Source organism: Maniola jurtina, chromosome 6, assembly GCF_905333055.1.
Source record: "Maniola jurtina chromosome 6, ilManJurt1.1, whole genome shotgun sequence".
Lineage (NCBI taxonomy): Eukaryota > Metazoa > Arthropoda > Insecta > Lepidoptera > Nymphalidae > Maniola > Maniola jurtina.
This window is the reverse complement of record NC_060034.1, coordinates 6940428-6956598: the sequence shown is the minus strand read 5'-3', so window position 1 is coordinate 6956598 and position 16171 is coordinate 6940428. Positions and strand designations below refer to the sequence as shown.

The window sequence follows — 16171 nt, the reverse complement described above, 5'->3', positions numbered from 1 at the left end:
TGCTGAGCTGCGTGCAGCACTTGCAGTACTACATGTGCGTCGAGGTCATCGAGCCCTCTTGGTGCCAGCTCATACAGAGCCTTGACAAGGTGAGCCCTCTGTAATCTATACGCGGACGCGTTCGCCTTGCGCCAGCGCATGCTGAGCTGCGTGCAAATGCAACACGGCCTCAAACAAATTTTTAATAGCGGTAAAATAAGAGCAACTTTACGAGCTAATGTATGAAAAATTAGTTCCCGCCTTCGATTTTGTCCCTAATAAAGGCGAGGTTCTGGTCCAGGGTCAAATCTAGCGAAAAAATGCTTAATTCTATTCCAAGGTATCATATGGCAGGAGGGCGTCATTTCTGTGCTAACAAGACACTGTCGGCACCGCGTTTTTTGCACAGTTGACCTTCTCTCTGGGCTGGTTTCCGCAATTAAATGTTTCCGTCTGTTGTGTGTGTGCATCTTGACCTTGCCTTTATTGGTGAGAAATTTCGACAGCAGCTTCTACGTGACGTGAGCAAAACAACTTCAAACTATTACATTTTTTATTAAGTAATATCCTTTTTGAGAGATATTGACCTAGTTCCAACTTTTATAGTACTCCTATCATCTTTACGATCATTGTAAGTTATTGGTTGAATTTATAAACTTTTCATAACTGCTCCTTCCTTGTGCTTTAGCCCAAGTCAACAGTGGGAAAGTTCTTTTAACACCAGGACGCGTTTGAAACCTTAACAGGGCTCTCTCCGTCACTTACTCCATACAATCGTAGTTCCAATTTCATTTGAATATTAAGCAATCAAAGACCATGAAATGCAGACATATTCTAGAAACTAATATCTGTGCCTGTGGTGTTTTAGATTTTTCTAAAAATATGTAGTTTCAAAATTACAGGAGATCAAGGATTTGTATGTGAATTTTTGAAGACCGAATATTTTAACGGAAATCTGGAAAACCACAGGCATATTAGTTTCTAGAATATGTCTGCAAAATTTCATGGACTTTGGTTGCTTAATATTCAAATGAAATTGGAACTACGATTGTATGAAACGAGTGACGGAGAGAGCCCTCTTCTTTCTTTGTTTTTCTTCTTGCTTTTATGTAAGTATAAGTATGTCTCTGTTTTTTGTTTGAGCGAGTGACGGAGAGACCCCTCTTAATACTTAATACTTAAGCTTTAAGTTTCCGTAATTAATTCATTACTTTAATTTATTTGTCAAACTCAACAATTGACAATCAAAAGTGTACTATGCTACCCATTTTGAATGAAAAACTTTGGCTTTGAGTATGAGCTAATCAGTAGGATTGATTTGAATGCAAGGTGCTCAGGGGTAAGTTAATTTATTAAAACACTAATCATGTTCACTTTTTTATTATTTAAAAATATGTAGTCATATTAAACACTAACTTAAATATGAAGTAGTATCCTTAAAAATAACAAGTATAAAAGCATGATTATAAAAATAAATAATCGCGTCAAAAAATTATCCAAGAAAAAAATCGTTATTATTTAATTAATTAAAGTATTTAAAAAGCAATCTTAAATTAAAAAGTTATTGTCGATGGAATAGCTTATGTATAATTATTTTCTTAAAATTAGACAGTTTAATGCGCTTCCAACTGTTGGAGCACCTTTTTCAGTGTACTTTCTATACTGGAAATTTTTGTTTCATATTTTGAAAGCATATTTTTCACTTCGTCAAATTCGGATACGTATGTCCTCTTATGAATAATGACTTTAGCGTTTTTAACTATTTTTCTGTCCAGTCTGTAGGCCTGACACTGTTCAAAACAACATTTACCACTTTCAACGTCTTCATAATCGTCACTGAATTTGCCAATCGGTTCTGGGCGAGGTATTTCTATTTTATTGTCTTGGTTAGGTTTGACTGTTATTCGATATCTAGGTAAAAAGAATGGAAACAGACTGATTCTTTTAGCGAAAGGTTTTATGCACAGCATTTGTGGTTTGATAATGTTTAAATCTTGTAGGGAATGGGGCAACCAGGACCAGCATTTTAGTGGTTGTGTATACATTTTTCCAATAAGAACACTTTCAAAATAAGATATAAGCTTAATTCTCGATATGTGCCCCACTAATTCAGCGTCAGCTCTTATCTCCTGTGTATCACTAACTGCCAAACCATTAAGTAAATTGAACAAAACAATGGGTACCATGAAAACGAAAACCATGAATATTATATGACTTGTCACTGGGAATGTACTGAATTTAATAGATCCAGCGTCAAACTCGCCGGTTAACATAACTATAGTTTTAAATAGAGACCTTCCTGGGTCTTCAAAAAATTCCTCCTCTTCTTCTTCCTCTGGGCCTGTATTGTTGGGGTTCGGCGCTTTTTGGTCTTCTTGTTCTTCACTTTTTTTAAATAGTGTATAGAAACTCAAGGCAAACGCTATGATTAAAATGCAGTACCAAAGTAAAAATTTAAAGAAATTCCAAGATACAGTACGCAACATTACAATATTTGTTGATAATGTGGGAAATTGGCCAATGAGTAAAACAAGCTCTGCGGACGATAATAGAATGGCAACTGCAGACAACTGTTGTTTTGTGGATTCTGGCGCTGAATCGTTAGACACAATAGCTGCTGTTACGAATATTAAGGCGATTTCCATCCAATTCTCGATACTTTGCAGATATCTTGTCGGTGACACTAATAACTGAAAAAGTTCTCGAATTATTAATAGTATTAGCCCAATACTAGCTCCAATATGAGTTACGACATTTATTGCTTCGATAGATTTAGATTCTGGCTTCTCGGCGCTATATCCCAATATTATATACAAAATTAAACTTAACCATAGAAGTGAATAAAACGTTATGTTTGCGTAAAAGAGGCAACTTATTCTTTGCCACTTTAAATAAAGAAAACTAGTTATGACTGGATGTTTAAGAAGTGGCCGCAACTCTTCGTTTCTTGTCATGTACAGAAGCGCTTCTGTTTCTGGAGCTAAAATAGCCTCGTATTGTTTGACAGTGTTATTATTGTTAGAATTATCCATTAAAGGCACTTTACAAAGCTCATTTTCCAGGGAGTTGTTAGGATAAACGAGGAAACTGTATTTTATACGAATTTCATAGTCTTCGTCACTAGGTCGTTCGCCATTTGGTTCAATACATTCATCCAGGAACGTTTCAAGAGTTCTCGCGTTTATATCCGCCAACGGTGGTTCATTGAACCTGTTGTATAAACCAACACAAGCCCCTCTTCTAAGAAGTTCCAAGACAGTGTCATTGTCTCCATTTCTTGCAGCGTAATGAAGTGCTGTATTATCTTTAATGTCTTGATGATTAATGTTTATGTGGTGGTTAACCTTAGGATTAGTTAGCAGTAAGTTTAAACAACCTTTAAAATCTGCTTTTGGGTTTTTAGAAGCAGACCGCATTCCTTTTACGGTTACTTGAACAAGGGATTCGCTATTTACTGGATCAAATAACGTTGACTCGTTGTCGATAAACATTTTGAGTATTTTGCAGAATCCATTATAACAAGCAATGGCTATAGGACGAGATGTATTTCCTGAACATGTAGCATTTGGATCTGCTCCCGAATTGAGCAAAGTTAATACTACTTTTTCGAATCCCTTGTCGACTGCAATTTGTAACAACGTATTCATTCCATTATTAGCTGCAAGAATCGGTCGATGCTCGTTTTTCTTAACAAGTTTCGTAAAATCACGGATGAAGTTATCCTCTTCATGTCTACTCAAATACGAAAATAATTTATCCACGTCAATCGTCTCTTCGATTTCGGCGATGGAATCGAATTTTGCTATAAGATGTGGAAAAGCTTCTTGCAAATAATATCTCGCCGTCCTACCTCGAACGTCTTTGTAAACATCCAAATCAACAGGGTCTTTTGAATAGTCCAAGATATATGTCACAACCCTCTCGAGCCCCTGCTTTGCTGCTGAGTAAACGGGAGTAACGCCTTTCAAATCTGGAGAATTTGCATTGCAGCCTGCTTTCAGAAGCCGCTCCACCATATCTTCATAAATATCAAGCTCACGTTCGCGATCATCGTCCAAATCCTGTATTTTTTTGATTGCCATTAGTAATGCAGTGTTCCCTTTAGACTTAATGTCCACATCGATTCTATCGTCTTCCAATAGAGCTTCCAAAGCTTCAAGATTTCCATTTTCGACCGCAAAGTGTATCGGGGCAGCTCCGTGGGTTTCATTAAGTCTGTTGACTTGCACTTCATGCTGCAATAACAACTTTACGAATTCAATTTTGTTAGGTTCCGAAACAGCTAGTTCGAGACAAGTCTTGTAATCAGGATATGGGTAAACATGTTCGAGATCAACGGCGCCGTAGTTTAGAAGTTTCTTAAACGTCGCGAAGTCATTTGTTCGAAGAGCTGTCCTTAGTTGCACTTGAGGATCGTTTCCGAACAGGGATCCACCCCTGGACAAGCGGTTCGTGTTCATTTCGTAGCTATCCCGTGTCATATCTCATAACACACTGGCATCTGAAAATACAAAGATTATCTTGTTTAGGTACGTTACGCAATTTTCTTATCGAAGTAAACATTTGGCGGCAATCATTGGTTTAGGCCAGTAATTACCGTATTTAATCAATTAGATTCAATTGAGAATTCTGGGTGGATAGTTACTTTCAAGGGACCTACTAATTTACTTTGTACATAATATATGGCTGACAATTTAATTAAAATCCCTAAACGGTGCGGCGTTAGCTGTGTAAATTATCGTGTGAAGCCCGTATGATTGGCGTATGGTAGCCGTTAGCTGCGTGTTAATCTTTGGAATAACAAGATACCGGTTTCCATGTAAAGCCTTTTCATTAGTGCAAGCTTGTGGTTATGATTCAACAAAAGTTTGTTTGGTATGACCAACTTTTTCCGGCAGCTTTTCAACATTTTGTACAACTATTTATATTATAGGTATAATATACCTAAACAAAGAGCCGTGATACTGATAGCCTAGTGGATAAAATGTTTAACTCTTATTCGGGCGGTTGGGGGTTTAATCACATAATTATTTATCACTTGCTTTAACGGTAAAGGAAAACATCGTGAGGAAACCCGCCATGCACGAGAGTTCTCCATAATATTCTGAAAGGTTTTGTGAAGTCACAAAATAATCTGCACTTGTCCAACGGGGCGGATTATAGCCTACATCTTTCTCGTTCTTAAACTCGTGATCAGTAGTGGGCCGGCGATGGGTTGATCATGATGATGATGATGATAATTTATGTTCGTAAACTAATATTATAAAAGGATAAACTGACGGACTGTCATAACAACGTACAGCTCAAACCGTCAGCTAGTTTAAATAATATGTAGGTTTTATATAAGAAAGAAATTGCATCTGAGCTGAGGCATCATAGTATAACCACAGGTAAAAAGATGGAATACAAATCAGTGTAGGCCTGAACTTGATGCATCGATGGATTTAATATATTATTTTAATTACGAATTTGTTAATATTGTATTTTAAATGACTTTATTTTAAATAATTATTTTATAATTATTTAATGCATAATATATCGAGTTAGAAAAAGCCCGATCAGAAAAAAGGCGTAGCTCTATTGCGGCCGTCGCGCCGGTACATTCAATCTTTAATGATCTCCTACAATAAAGGCTGCCATGAAGTATAATGAACGAATAATTATTCAAAATTTCTCATCACGCTACTTAATGCTTTACGCGCACCGCACGCGCCGCTAGTTTAAGGCCTAGTCAGTCTCAAAGCGGGACGCGCGCGCGTCACACTGAATGCTTGTATGATTTGCAATAGGGTCTTAGACTGTAATCATAAATGATGTGATGTTTTGTGTAGCGATAGTTTATGCGGCTAGAATTCATAACTAAAAAGAATCATTAAAAAAAATAGATTTTTCGTTATTTTTAACATAATTAATTTACCGTCAAGCTGTACGGAAGGCGAATTCTAATGCCATAAATTACAGCTATACAAAACATCACATCATTTTATTACTACAGTCCAAGATCCTATTATTATATTCTATTTTTCTTTAACTAACTTTAAAGGTAAACAAGAAGTAAGAGATGCACTATGCGCGACGCATAGGACGTGGTTTCCGTGAACTACTTACTAACTATCAATACGATCGTGATATAAAGGAAAACATAACTCCAGAAAGTGTATATAGTGTCGGGCAAACTCATATAGCACGTTTTCTTCGAGAAGGTTTCTATGATTTGTTTACCTTTTAAGTCAGCTAAGAAAAACTAGATTATACGAGAAATTGTACAATGAAAAGAGCAATTTCTAGGAGCCGAATTGGATACATTCCCGTTGCGCGGTGTATCTGCCCAAGCCTTTAATAGTGGTACCTACATATCAAGTAATTGCTCCCATTTGCACACTTCTTGTGTTACTAACTTAATTGTGAAAAGCTTTTATACTGTGTGCTTGAATACAAAATGAGCCTTATAATATAAGGGATTGTATCTACAATGCGGTTTTTGCTGGGTTCCTTATTAACTCTAATTTGTATTCGAACTTTATAGCGGCTTAATTGAATAGGTTGGCTATTAATGAAGCATTTGATGGTATTCTATGTACCTATGGTACTGTTTGGTCCGTACCATCAATTTATATATTTTGCATCTGTAATGTAAATTAATAATTGTCTTGTAATTTTGTATGTTTTAGTTTTCACTTCTGGCAACAGTCCCCATTGACTGTAATTTTTTTAGGATTTTTAATTAAACGATAAATTCATTTTAAGATGAATAGGAACAAGAAACTTCGTTGAACAAAGATTTAGATCATATCGCGTGTCTTAAAAGCAGAGCCATTTGCCATGGCTTTCGGATTATTAAGAGAAATATTTGTCTTGGGCTTATTCTTGAATACACCGTGACTAAAGCTTACCTTGAGTTTAGTGATTATGGCATACCTTACGGTTCTTGGAATTATAACTTGAGATTTGAGATAAAATATATTTATTAGATACGTTACATAATTTTTAAATAGTTTTTTTTATTTTTTACATATCATGATGATATATAAAAATTGAGCTAAAAGTGGGTTCAATTCCGTGATCAATAATTTTATTGTATCAATATCTTGATTGTTCGGTAAGTACTTAAACGAAAATATCACGAACACATTGTGTTGTGTTGTAACTATAGGAAACCAAGAGTATCTTATTCATTACTCGCGATCGCCTATGGCTTCGCTTGATGAAACTGTTAATTCTCTTTATCCCTATCCCGTGAGAATTTCGAAAAAGCTGGCCTTATTCTTTGTCTAGATTACAAAGGGAGCCTCATTTCTTAGGTTTCATAGTTAATGTGCTCTCCGAAGCACGGTGGAATCGAAAAGGCCAAATATGGACTTCCAAACTCGGTCGCCCATCCAGTTACCGACTTGGGTCAACGTTGCTTAACAATCGCAATCGATTGATATGCATTGTCACAACTGCACGTCCCTCATTCTCATAGCTAACTATGATATTTTTTTATACTCCTTAGTCCGTTTTAAAAACGTGGTAGGTATTGTTCATATTTTGGTAGGTAAAGTTTATTCATCATTAAATACTTGAGTACAAATTACTTACCTATTTAGATTTAAAAATTTGGAGAGTCAAAACATCTTTTGTCAGGGTAGTAACGATTAAAATAACTGCCATGTTTTCGATAATTTTCCTCAAAACGACGAGTACCTAGGCGCCACAAAATAAACTGAGCGTAAAATAAAACTAAATGTTCAAAGAACCGAAAATGTATTTAGAGTAGTACCTAGTTTACTGCTCGTTCAGCGGAACACTAGCAATGAGATTCCCCACATGTTGAAATACAACAATACCCGTGTTCCCTTTCGTCAGATCGTGACCAGCTACTGTCCGGCCTTGCTCAACGTATTTTTGTATCCAGTTCAATAAATAGCAATTTATCGCCATTGATTAATTCCTTACTTTTATCTCAAAGTCTAGTACTATAAAGATCACTTTTGTGGTCGCCTTTGCAAATTAACACAAATTGTTTTTTTCTTGCTTTTATGTAAGTATAAGTATGTCTCTGTGTTTTGTTTTGCAACCTTATCTTTGTAGGTAGTAGTATAAACAACTACTATTAAGTACATAATATAGAGGAACTTGATTAAGATAATAATTGTCTTGAAACTTCAGTTTCAGGATGAGACTTTGAAATCAGAAGTTTGCCAGTAGTTTTCGTAAAATACCAGGCTTATGTAAATGTTATGTTATGTTATATGCTTGTAAATGTATGAGTACCCGTTGGTATTACCAAATACCAACGAGCTTTTCACCGCGACTTTGTCCGCGTGATATAATTTATAGCCTTTAGAACTTGAGGATAATATAGCAATCTATCAGTGAAAGAATTTTCAGAATCGGTTCATTATTTCCGGAGATTAGCCACGACGTACAAACTAACTTGTACATCTCTTTGTAATGTAATAAATAGATTGAAGAAATAACCGGAATTACCTACTGTGTACCATACGATACTCGAACACTTTCGACCCGCGTTGTTTAGAGAGAAAAAGGCAACGTACCTATAATCATAATCAACCATACAATTATCATTACTAGCTTCCGTTGCTGTTGTGTATTATTATGTTTAACTTTTTGTTCTTTACTCTATTTCATAATTGCTGACCACGCCTTTCGAATTTTTTTACAAATAAGTTTTGTTTTAAACATGCTTGCTTGTTTGATTTAACTTTATTAGTGCTTAGGAAACGCTCGCACTAGCGCTTCGCGAATATACACATATAAATCCTCTTTATTCTTCATTCGTATGAATTCCGAAAATTCCGGGCTTCGTTATAAAGGAAACCTTTGTGCAAAATTTCAGATTTCTAGCCTAGAAGATAATTATATTTTCCTTTTGAGGTACGCAACCCTAAAAATACCTATTACCAAAAGCAGAGCTCCAGTAAGCAGGTTATTGCGTCTGGAAAATATTGTATGAATGAATCAGCATTCGATTCCTTACGATTGCCTTGAGAATACATTCATGCAATATACAAAAGGATATATATTATGTAAATCACAACTCTCCGTATAATGTAGGTAGGTTAATTCAATATTTTTGAAGTGTTTGAATTTTTTGAAGTTTTGAGTGTAAAGTTAACCATATACGTTAAATTATAATAAATGAATAATGAATATTATTTATAACTAACTTTAATATTACTTAGTTATTTTGTATTACTTACTTGTCATTTTTATTGTCAAAAAATAAAATAATATGATATCTTGAACGAATCAAAAACTTTTATAAATTCACAGAGACTTAAAACCATAGAGTCGCTCTATGTTTTAATTGCATATTTTTAATGACTGCTAGTTTACCAGTTTTGAGGTAGTTCAGGTAAAATCACATTATAACGGTCACGTAGGTATATCTACGTAACCTCAATGGCTTTTTTTACAAATAAGTACCTACTTACCGTTTATCAAACAACTATGTGATTATTATCTATACCTGTATGACAAAATACACAAGGGCTTACAGAACAAATACTGCACGATTACGTGAGCCATAGTTAACGTTGGATGGTATCGAGATGGCTTATTTCTGTATCTTGTATCGTGACCTGACCTATTGCAAAAGGATTTTACATGTTACCTATATGTTGTAATGTAGATCCGTCTTAAGATACATGGTTTATTTGTCGAATAAGTTATGATTGCCATTTGCCACATATCCGGCTCTCGACCAACTAAATTACTAAACAGTAAAAGCCTTCCGTTCCGCACACGACAATTCAATTTGGGCTATTGGCAATTCTGCTTTCCGTTGAGTAGGTCGGGGCTTTTTGTCAACATTGTGCTTAATTTGCTTTGCCCTCAAAATAAGATTGACTTTTCTATCACTTTCATCAGGTGGTCATAATGTGTGTCATAATAAGTGTACTATCTATTCGTTAGACATATTTGGGAAAGTAGCTTTTTAGACGTAAGTAATGGGTGCTTTTACACTAGTCTAATACAAATCAAAATTACGCATCAAGTATAATTGGATTTCGGCTCCCATAGTACCAATATTTTGATAATCGTATTGCTATTGTTGTGAACTGCTGAATTTATTGTCTTCTTACTTCAACTGTGCGTACTGGCCAATAGTGGTCCGTAACAAACAGAATATGTAGTAGTGATAGTAGTAATGTTAATCAGAGGTGATTGCGCTCGTCATACTGTAGGCGTCAGGATTTCTGGTCCGAATCTGAGTCTACGTCAATTTCGGAACGTATTTTCTCGGATTTAGATAAGATAGCAAAACGACCCTATAAGCCTAATGTAGTGAAAAACTACCGTTATTTCTATAAGATTATCCACTTTTCATGAATGTAAACATAGGCTGACGATGTTTGTTTATTTTGAAACGCGTTACTCGTAATTGCGTTGCCTGCACATTCAATCGATTCTGCTGAACTCCCGTATCAAAGTGCTTAATAGCCCATAAAAATTCATGTGAAATGTCGGATCATTTACGATACCCTGAACTGCGGGTAAAGCGATGCTGTTTTGAGTTTCTATTTTGAGTCGTTGGAGCGGCGCGGTTTCTGATTAACAGTTTTTACCGAGATCATTGCTACATTTAAACTTGGTGGCGCGAGCGCACAAAACACTTTCCATCTGTACCCTTAGTACGACTTTGCTCATCTCGGCAACGTTGATAAATTTCGAACATTGAAACCATTGATATAAAAATAGTACCTAAAATAATAATATAGTCACAGTAAGATGGACATAAAGTTTATTTTGAACTTCAAAGTTATTAGTTAGTTGTTACCTATTAAAGAGACTTGTTATAGGAATGACTTTATAATTTTATGTCATTTATTCAGTAGGTTTGTTTTTTCTACAAAGTGACCGCTTGGAGCGCAGGATTTAGAAGTATGGAAGAACAACGAACAATTTTTTTCAAATAAACTTTTACTTACAAGTGTTTTTGAATCGTCAAAAGACCGTTTTGGAATGCCTTTCCTACCGAGAAGAACCAGCGAGAAAAGTCAGGTTAACAAGTTAGCTTAAATAATATTCCCTCTGACGTTATATTATTTCGTTACCCAAATCTATCAACATTGTCGAGATATGTAAACTCCTAATAAGCCTACTTTTGTTACGCACGACGGACACCCAAAACGAATTTGCTCACTTCGTATGTTTTCGTTTTGTATTGTTTCCGTTATGCCCGAAATATCACTCGTCGGACTGAGATAAGTTTCCGGACTCAGTTTTAGAAAGGAGACATGTATAATCATAAAGGTTCACTGCCTACTTGTGAAGTAATAAAATCATACCAAATAGTTTTCGCTGCTAACAACCATAGCTGTTAGCAGACACGATACTTTTAGCATCAGTGATCGGCGATTTTTCGACTGCATCGATTCTGCATCTCGTTTTGACGACTTGCTCTATTCGATCACTGTATTGAAATCGCATGTTTGAGCGATTGTTTCGATGCTGTATCACATTTTGATTACTTTCTGCATTCTATCGCTGTATTGGAATAATAAAAAAAAAACGACTTGACCGCTTTGACTGAATATCGTAGATATATGTGTGGAAGGAGTTCAATCGCGGCTTCGAGCTTTCAAAAAGCATCTAAATCGTCGATCGCTGATACTAAAAGTATCGTATCTGGCATGGCCTTAAGTCAAGGACAACGAAAAATTACCGACATATATTTTAGTGATTCTCATAGTTGACACGCCCAAATATGTAATAACTACTACAATACCTGCATTCCTATTAGGAGCCTAATGTTATATGAGGTGATAACAGGTGAGCTACCAAATTGAGTTGTAGCTATACGGGCACCCGTTTAGTTTTTCTGTGTCGGAAGTCAATAATGTATTCATGTGACAAATGAGAGCTTATTATGCATTATTCTCCAATCCCTATATGGTGTTCATGGCGGCATGGGCCAATGTGGGCGAAATAGAGTCACCGGCTATAGTGCATCAATCATCGGTGTTATTGACGGTCATACCGGTTACTAGAGGTAAAAATCAACTTGTTGACACAATATTGTGTGTGATTCATTATTTCATATTGAATTTCAACAGTAATAAACATTTGTCTATGAATAAATAAGATGTACGAAAATGCTTAGAAAACAGCGTTAGATCTTTTAAAAGTAGGTACCGAAAATAGCGAGCAAACTAGCAGCCGGGTGATTTTCACCACCCATGGACATTCGCAGTAGCATCAGAGAAACTGCAAAGCGTTAATGAATTAAGCCTCAATAGCTCAATCGTTAAAGGAGTGGACTGAAAACCGAAAGGTCGACGATTCAAACCCCGCCCGTTGCACTATTGTCGTACCTACTCCTAGCACAAGCCTGACGCTTAGTTGGAGAGGAAAGCGGAATATTAGTCATTTAACATGGCTAATATTTTTTTTTTTTTTTTTAAACTTGCTAGCTTTCAAGGAATTTATTTATGTGCTTCTTTAATAACCCCATCATACGTCATAGTTTTGAGGAAACGGCTGGCGGAAGTTGTTTCTACAATTTATAAAGACGTACCAGAAATTTCCTTGAATAATGGGACTTGGGAAATTAGAGTAAGGTGGTAAAGGTTGTTGCTTCGACGTAAGGTGCAATCACAATAAAGGGAAGGTGTTATCAGTTCAAACAACTTATTACTTAAGTATATCACAATAATTCAAATTATATTATTTTACAAGCTTTCAAGAGTCTTACTGGATACCTACTCAGAATAATTTATTAAATTCTATAAAGAACACGATCTTGACACCTAGTGTTTGAAATTGTTTGTTTTGTTACGTATCAAATTGCTATGTGATTCTGATTCATTATATTGTTTACACAAATATAATGTAATATTAGAATACCTAATTATTAAAATCTTAAGTTACTAATTAATGCGGTATATGAAAAAGCTGCAACAACGTAATTTGTTTTGGCTTTGTCAAAATTTTCCACTAAGTACATGTGTATGTGTAAGTAAGGGCAGTATAATTCAAGTAGGTCCTATATACCTACTCAACAGTTATTATCGTATCTAATGAGAATAGAAGGTACAGTTTAAACCTCTTTCATTCGCCACACTGAATACCCAATAGACTTTACACACATAATTTACAAATTTAACTTCGCAAACAAGTCCGAACCATGGGATATAGGCGTGAGAAAATTTCAACCTATGGATATAAAATTAATAATCGATGCTTCAAAATGATTGGTGGTTCTATTCAATGGATGTTATTCACTTGTCGGCGAGTGCTTACATCTTTAGGTCTTTAAGGTCATCTTTGTCCATCATTATGAGTGTATGTCAATCTGTCTATGGAGACTGATCTATTATAGATAGAGAGTAAAGTTACATAAGACTTTGACGCCCCTTTTGTTTGTATTTTCTGTTTATTTAGATGAAGTCAAATAAAATCTTTGTAAGTTAAGTTATTTTGTAAAACACGCTCAATGATTCACTAACAAGCGCTATGTCCGTATGAATTAATTAAATAAGTAGGTAGTTAATGGGTACTGTTGTAGGCACTCCCTGCGCACCTTTTCATCACTGAGTTATAAAAATCATATCTATTAATCTTTCCTTACAAGCAATCGGTCCAATAGAATGTGTTTTACATATAAATGGTGATTGAATAAGGAAGGTGTAGCTGTAGTAGGTACATTTAATATGTAATATTTTATAATCTATCATCGTTATTAGTAGATCTATTAATTAAACCATAAAAAAGGCAGCCGGCGTTTTGTAGTACAAACATTTGAGTATAAAATATTTTAAAATATAAAAAAATTAAAGTGGCCGCTGCATCGCACAGTTGCGTAATCTCTAACAAAACAAAGGTTAGCTAGGAAGCACTTGGTCCATTACAGAAAAGCTGCATTAAACATTGCTACAATCTCATTTGTTGTGATTGGCTGAATTTATGATATTCTTTGTTCACAACACAATGCATTTCAGCCAATACCCTACCTAGTGAGAGAGTATCGGCCAATCAGAGGTGATTGTAATCATCACACTGTATAGCTGTAACTACGGCGGTAGGCCCAGTGTTTCTACATTCACTATACAACAATTGCTTATAACTCATAATATAGATAACTGTAGGAAAGTTGTATTACCTAGATAAGTATGCATCTGACTCTTGTAACGTAAAACCTGTTAGCTATATCTAGTAGAACCGCAATAACATATTACATCCATACCTACCACTCAGACCAGAGTAAATCCTACTACTTAATGAACTTAGGCTAACTTGTTCCAAACAAAAGCTTCTTAAAAACCATTTGAGCTGCTTTCCTTCAGGCAAATTAAGGCTGCTCAATTTGCTATTGTAATTTATTTTACTTGCGATAGATGTATAAAATTATGCGCATTGCGCATAAGGAGCTTGCTTATAGGTTTTCGTAATACATATTATTATATTTTGTATATGGTCAGTAAATATTGACAGGCGCCGGAAATGCTTGATACTGCAGTTTAAATAGCACATAAGTTAGCCCACTTTATCAATTGCCATAACATATCCCTCGTAGAAGTGTTCACTGTTCGCCGACCCGCATGTCCTGCATCATCATAAATTTTATGACGTCACCCCACCGACCTTGTTCGAGGGCTTCCAGTCAAGATCCCACTTCAATGTTTACACCCACATATGTTTATATTATTGCCCAATTTTTATACCTATTTAAGTAGTCTCATTGCCGCTGTTAAATATTTGAACATTTACGATCTTGGCTAAACCGTCACAATCGAACATTTTGATTCCTGTCCATATTTGAAAGGTAGATGCCTATCTAGGTATTAGCTTTTTATGCAAATTATTTTGGCGTCAATATCTTGTTTTATTAGTCTTCTAATTATTTCAGTTCGTTTATATTCAAATAAAATTACTGTTAAATTAGATATTGTTTTGTCTTTTATGAATCTTTATCGTAAACTTTCAGAGCTCTACCTACCGATATTTCGCTCATGTTTTTTGTATTTGTGCTTACGAGTTTTGTTTAGATAGATAAGCTTTTAACTAGATTTGATAAAAATATTGTCTTGAAATCATATGTATAAAAAAAGTTCATATTTTCAAGGTTTTTTTATTACTTAACACAAAAACATGTCGGCGATTCGAATTGCGCTTAACTTGCAAATCTCAAATCTGGCTGCCTGAATCTGAACCTTTTACTGGACTTGATGTGTGTCTGGTATAGTATGTCATATAGTATGAGAAACAACCCACCTGAAGAATTATGAAGGATGAAACAATGATATCACTTTTCACAGTCACCAAGCACTTGTTCACTTTGTCTGCTATTGGTTTGGCATGTTGTGCGGCCGTGCACTGCGCGCTCGTCGTCCGAGTGAGGCGGCGCGCGCGCAGCCGAGTGGGAGGCGACAACGAAACTTGCTGATCCTGCGCTCGCAAACTCAATTACCGCTCGTAGAGTCGTATTGCTCTACACCACATTCGTTCACAGCCATTTGAATCATCAATCTATTGACCCGGTACTCTTATGGAAGGTTTAATGTCGAATTAATTCGTTAAGTCCTAAAACAAAACAAACAGTTTGTAGGTACGTGTTTGGTCTATTTGCCTACTTTTGTGTCTTCTCCATCAAAACTTGTAAGAAATAGAAATATGTTTTTTATTCAAATAGAATTTTACAAATAATTTTGAGTCGTCAAAAAAATCTAGATACCTACCACTGGTTCGGAGTGCCTTCCCCCCAAACTACCGAGAAGAACCAGCAAGCAAGAATCTCGGCGGTTGTTCTTTTCAAATGTTCAATTTATAAGTTTTTTTCAGTAATAATTAATCCAGTACGTTGCGATGCCACGAAAAAACCGGTTAAGTATAATATTAATTACGAGGTTTAATTAATATTCCTCTTCCAAGTTAGCCCGCCTCCATCTTGGATAGCATCCTCACTTACCACGTTTAGGTTATATCCGTAGGTACTTAGGTGTGGTTAGGTGGCAGTCAAGGGCTAAGTTACGTCTTGTCAAAAAAAAAGATGTTTAGGAAAACGTTGATTTTTTACGTAGCCTTAAGTTTTTGCAGTGGGCGGAGCGGCTTTTCGACAACCTGTAGGCGTTTCTTTTCGTCTGAACCTACGTCACAGCTAGCAAGGTTGCGTTACTCATTGCTTGATATAATGACGGCTATTGTTATCAACGCTTCTTGTATAGGGGATGAATGACGAAATTGT

At 35.7% G+C, this 16171-nt stretch overlaps 2 protein-coding genes across 3 annotated transcripts in view; one reads left to right on the top strand and one right to left on the bottom strand.

The window, feature by feature from the left end:
- Positions 1-16171, top strand: part of LOC123866406 (gamma-tubulin complex component 2-like) — a 36825-nt gene that overhangs the window by 12881 nt on the left and 7773 nt on the right. The gene's annotated exons all lie outside the window — the stretch shown is intronic.
- LOC123866405 (transient receptor potential cation channel protein painless) lies at positions 1344-15399 on the bottom strand. The gene is made up of 2 exons (XM_045907948.1): positions 15202-15399; positions 1344-4480 (listed from the first exon to the last, which is right to left on the bottom strand). The coding sequence occupies exon 2, from the start codon at positions 4458-4460 to the stop codon at positions 1593-1595; it is 2868 nt and encodes a 955-aa protein (XP_045763904.1). The 5' UTR covers positions 4461-4480; positions 15202-15399; the 3' UTR covers positions 1344-1592.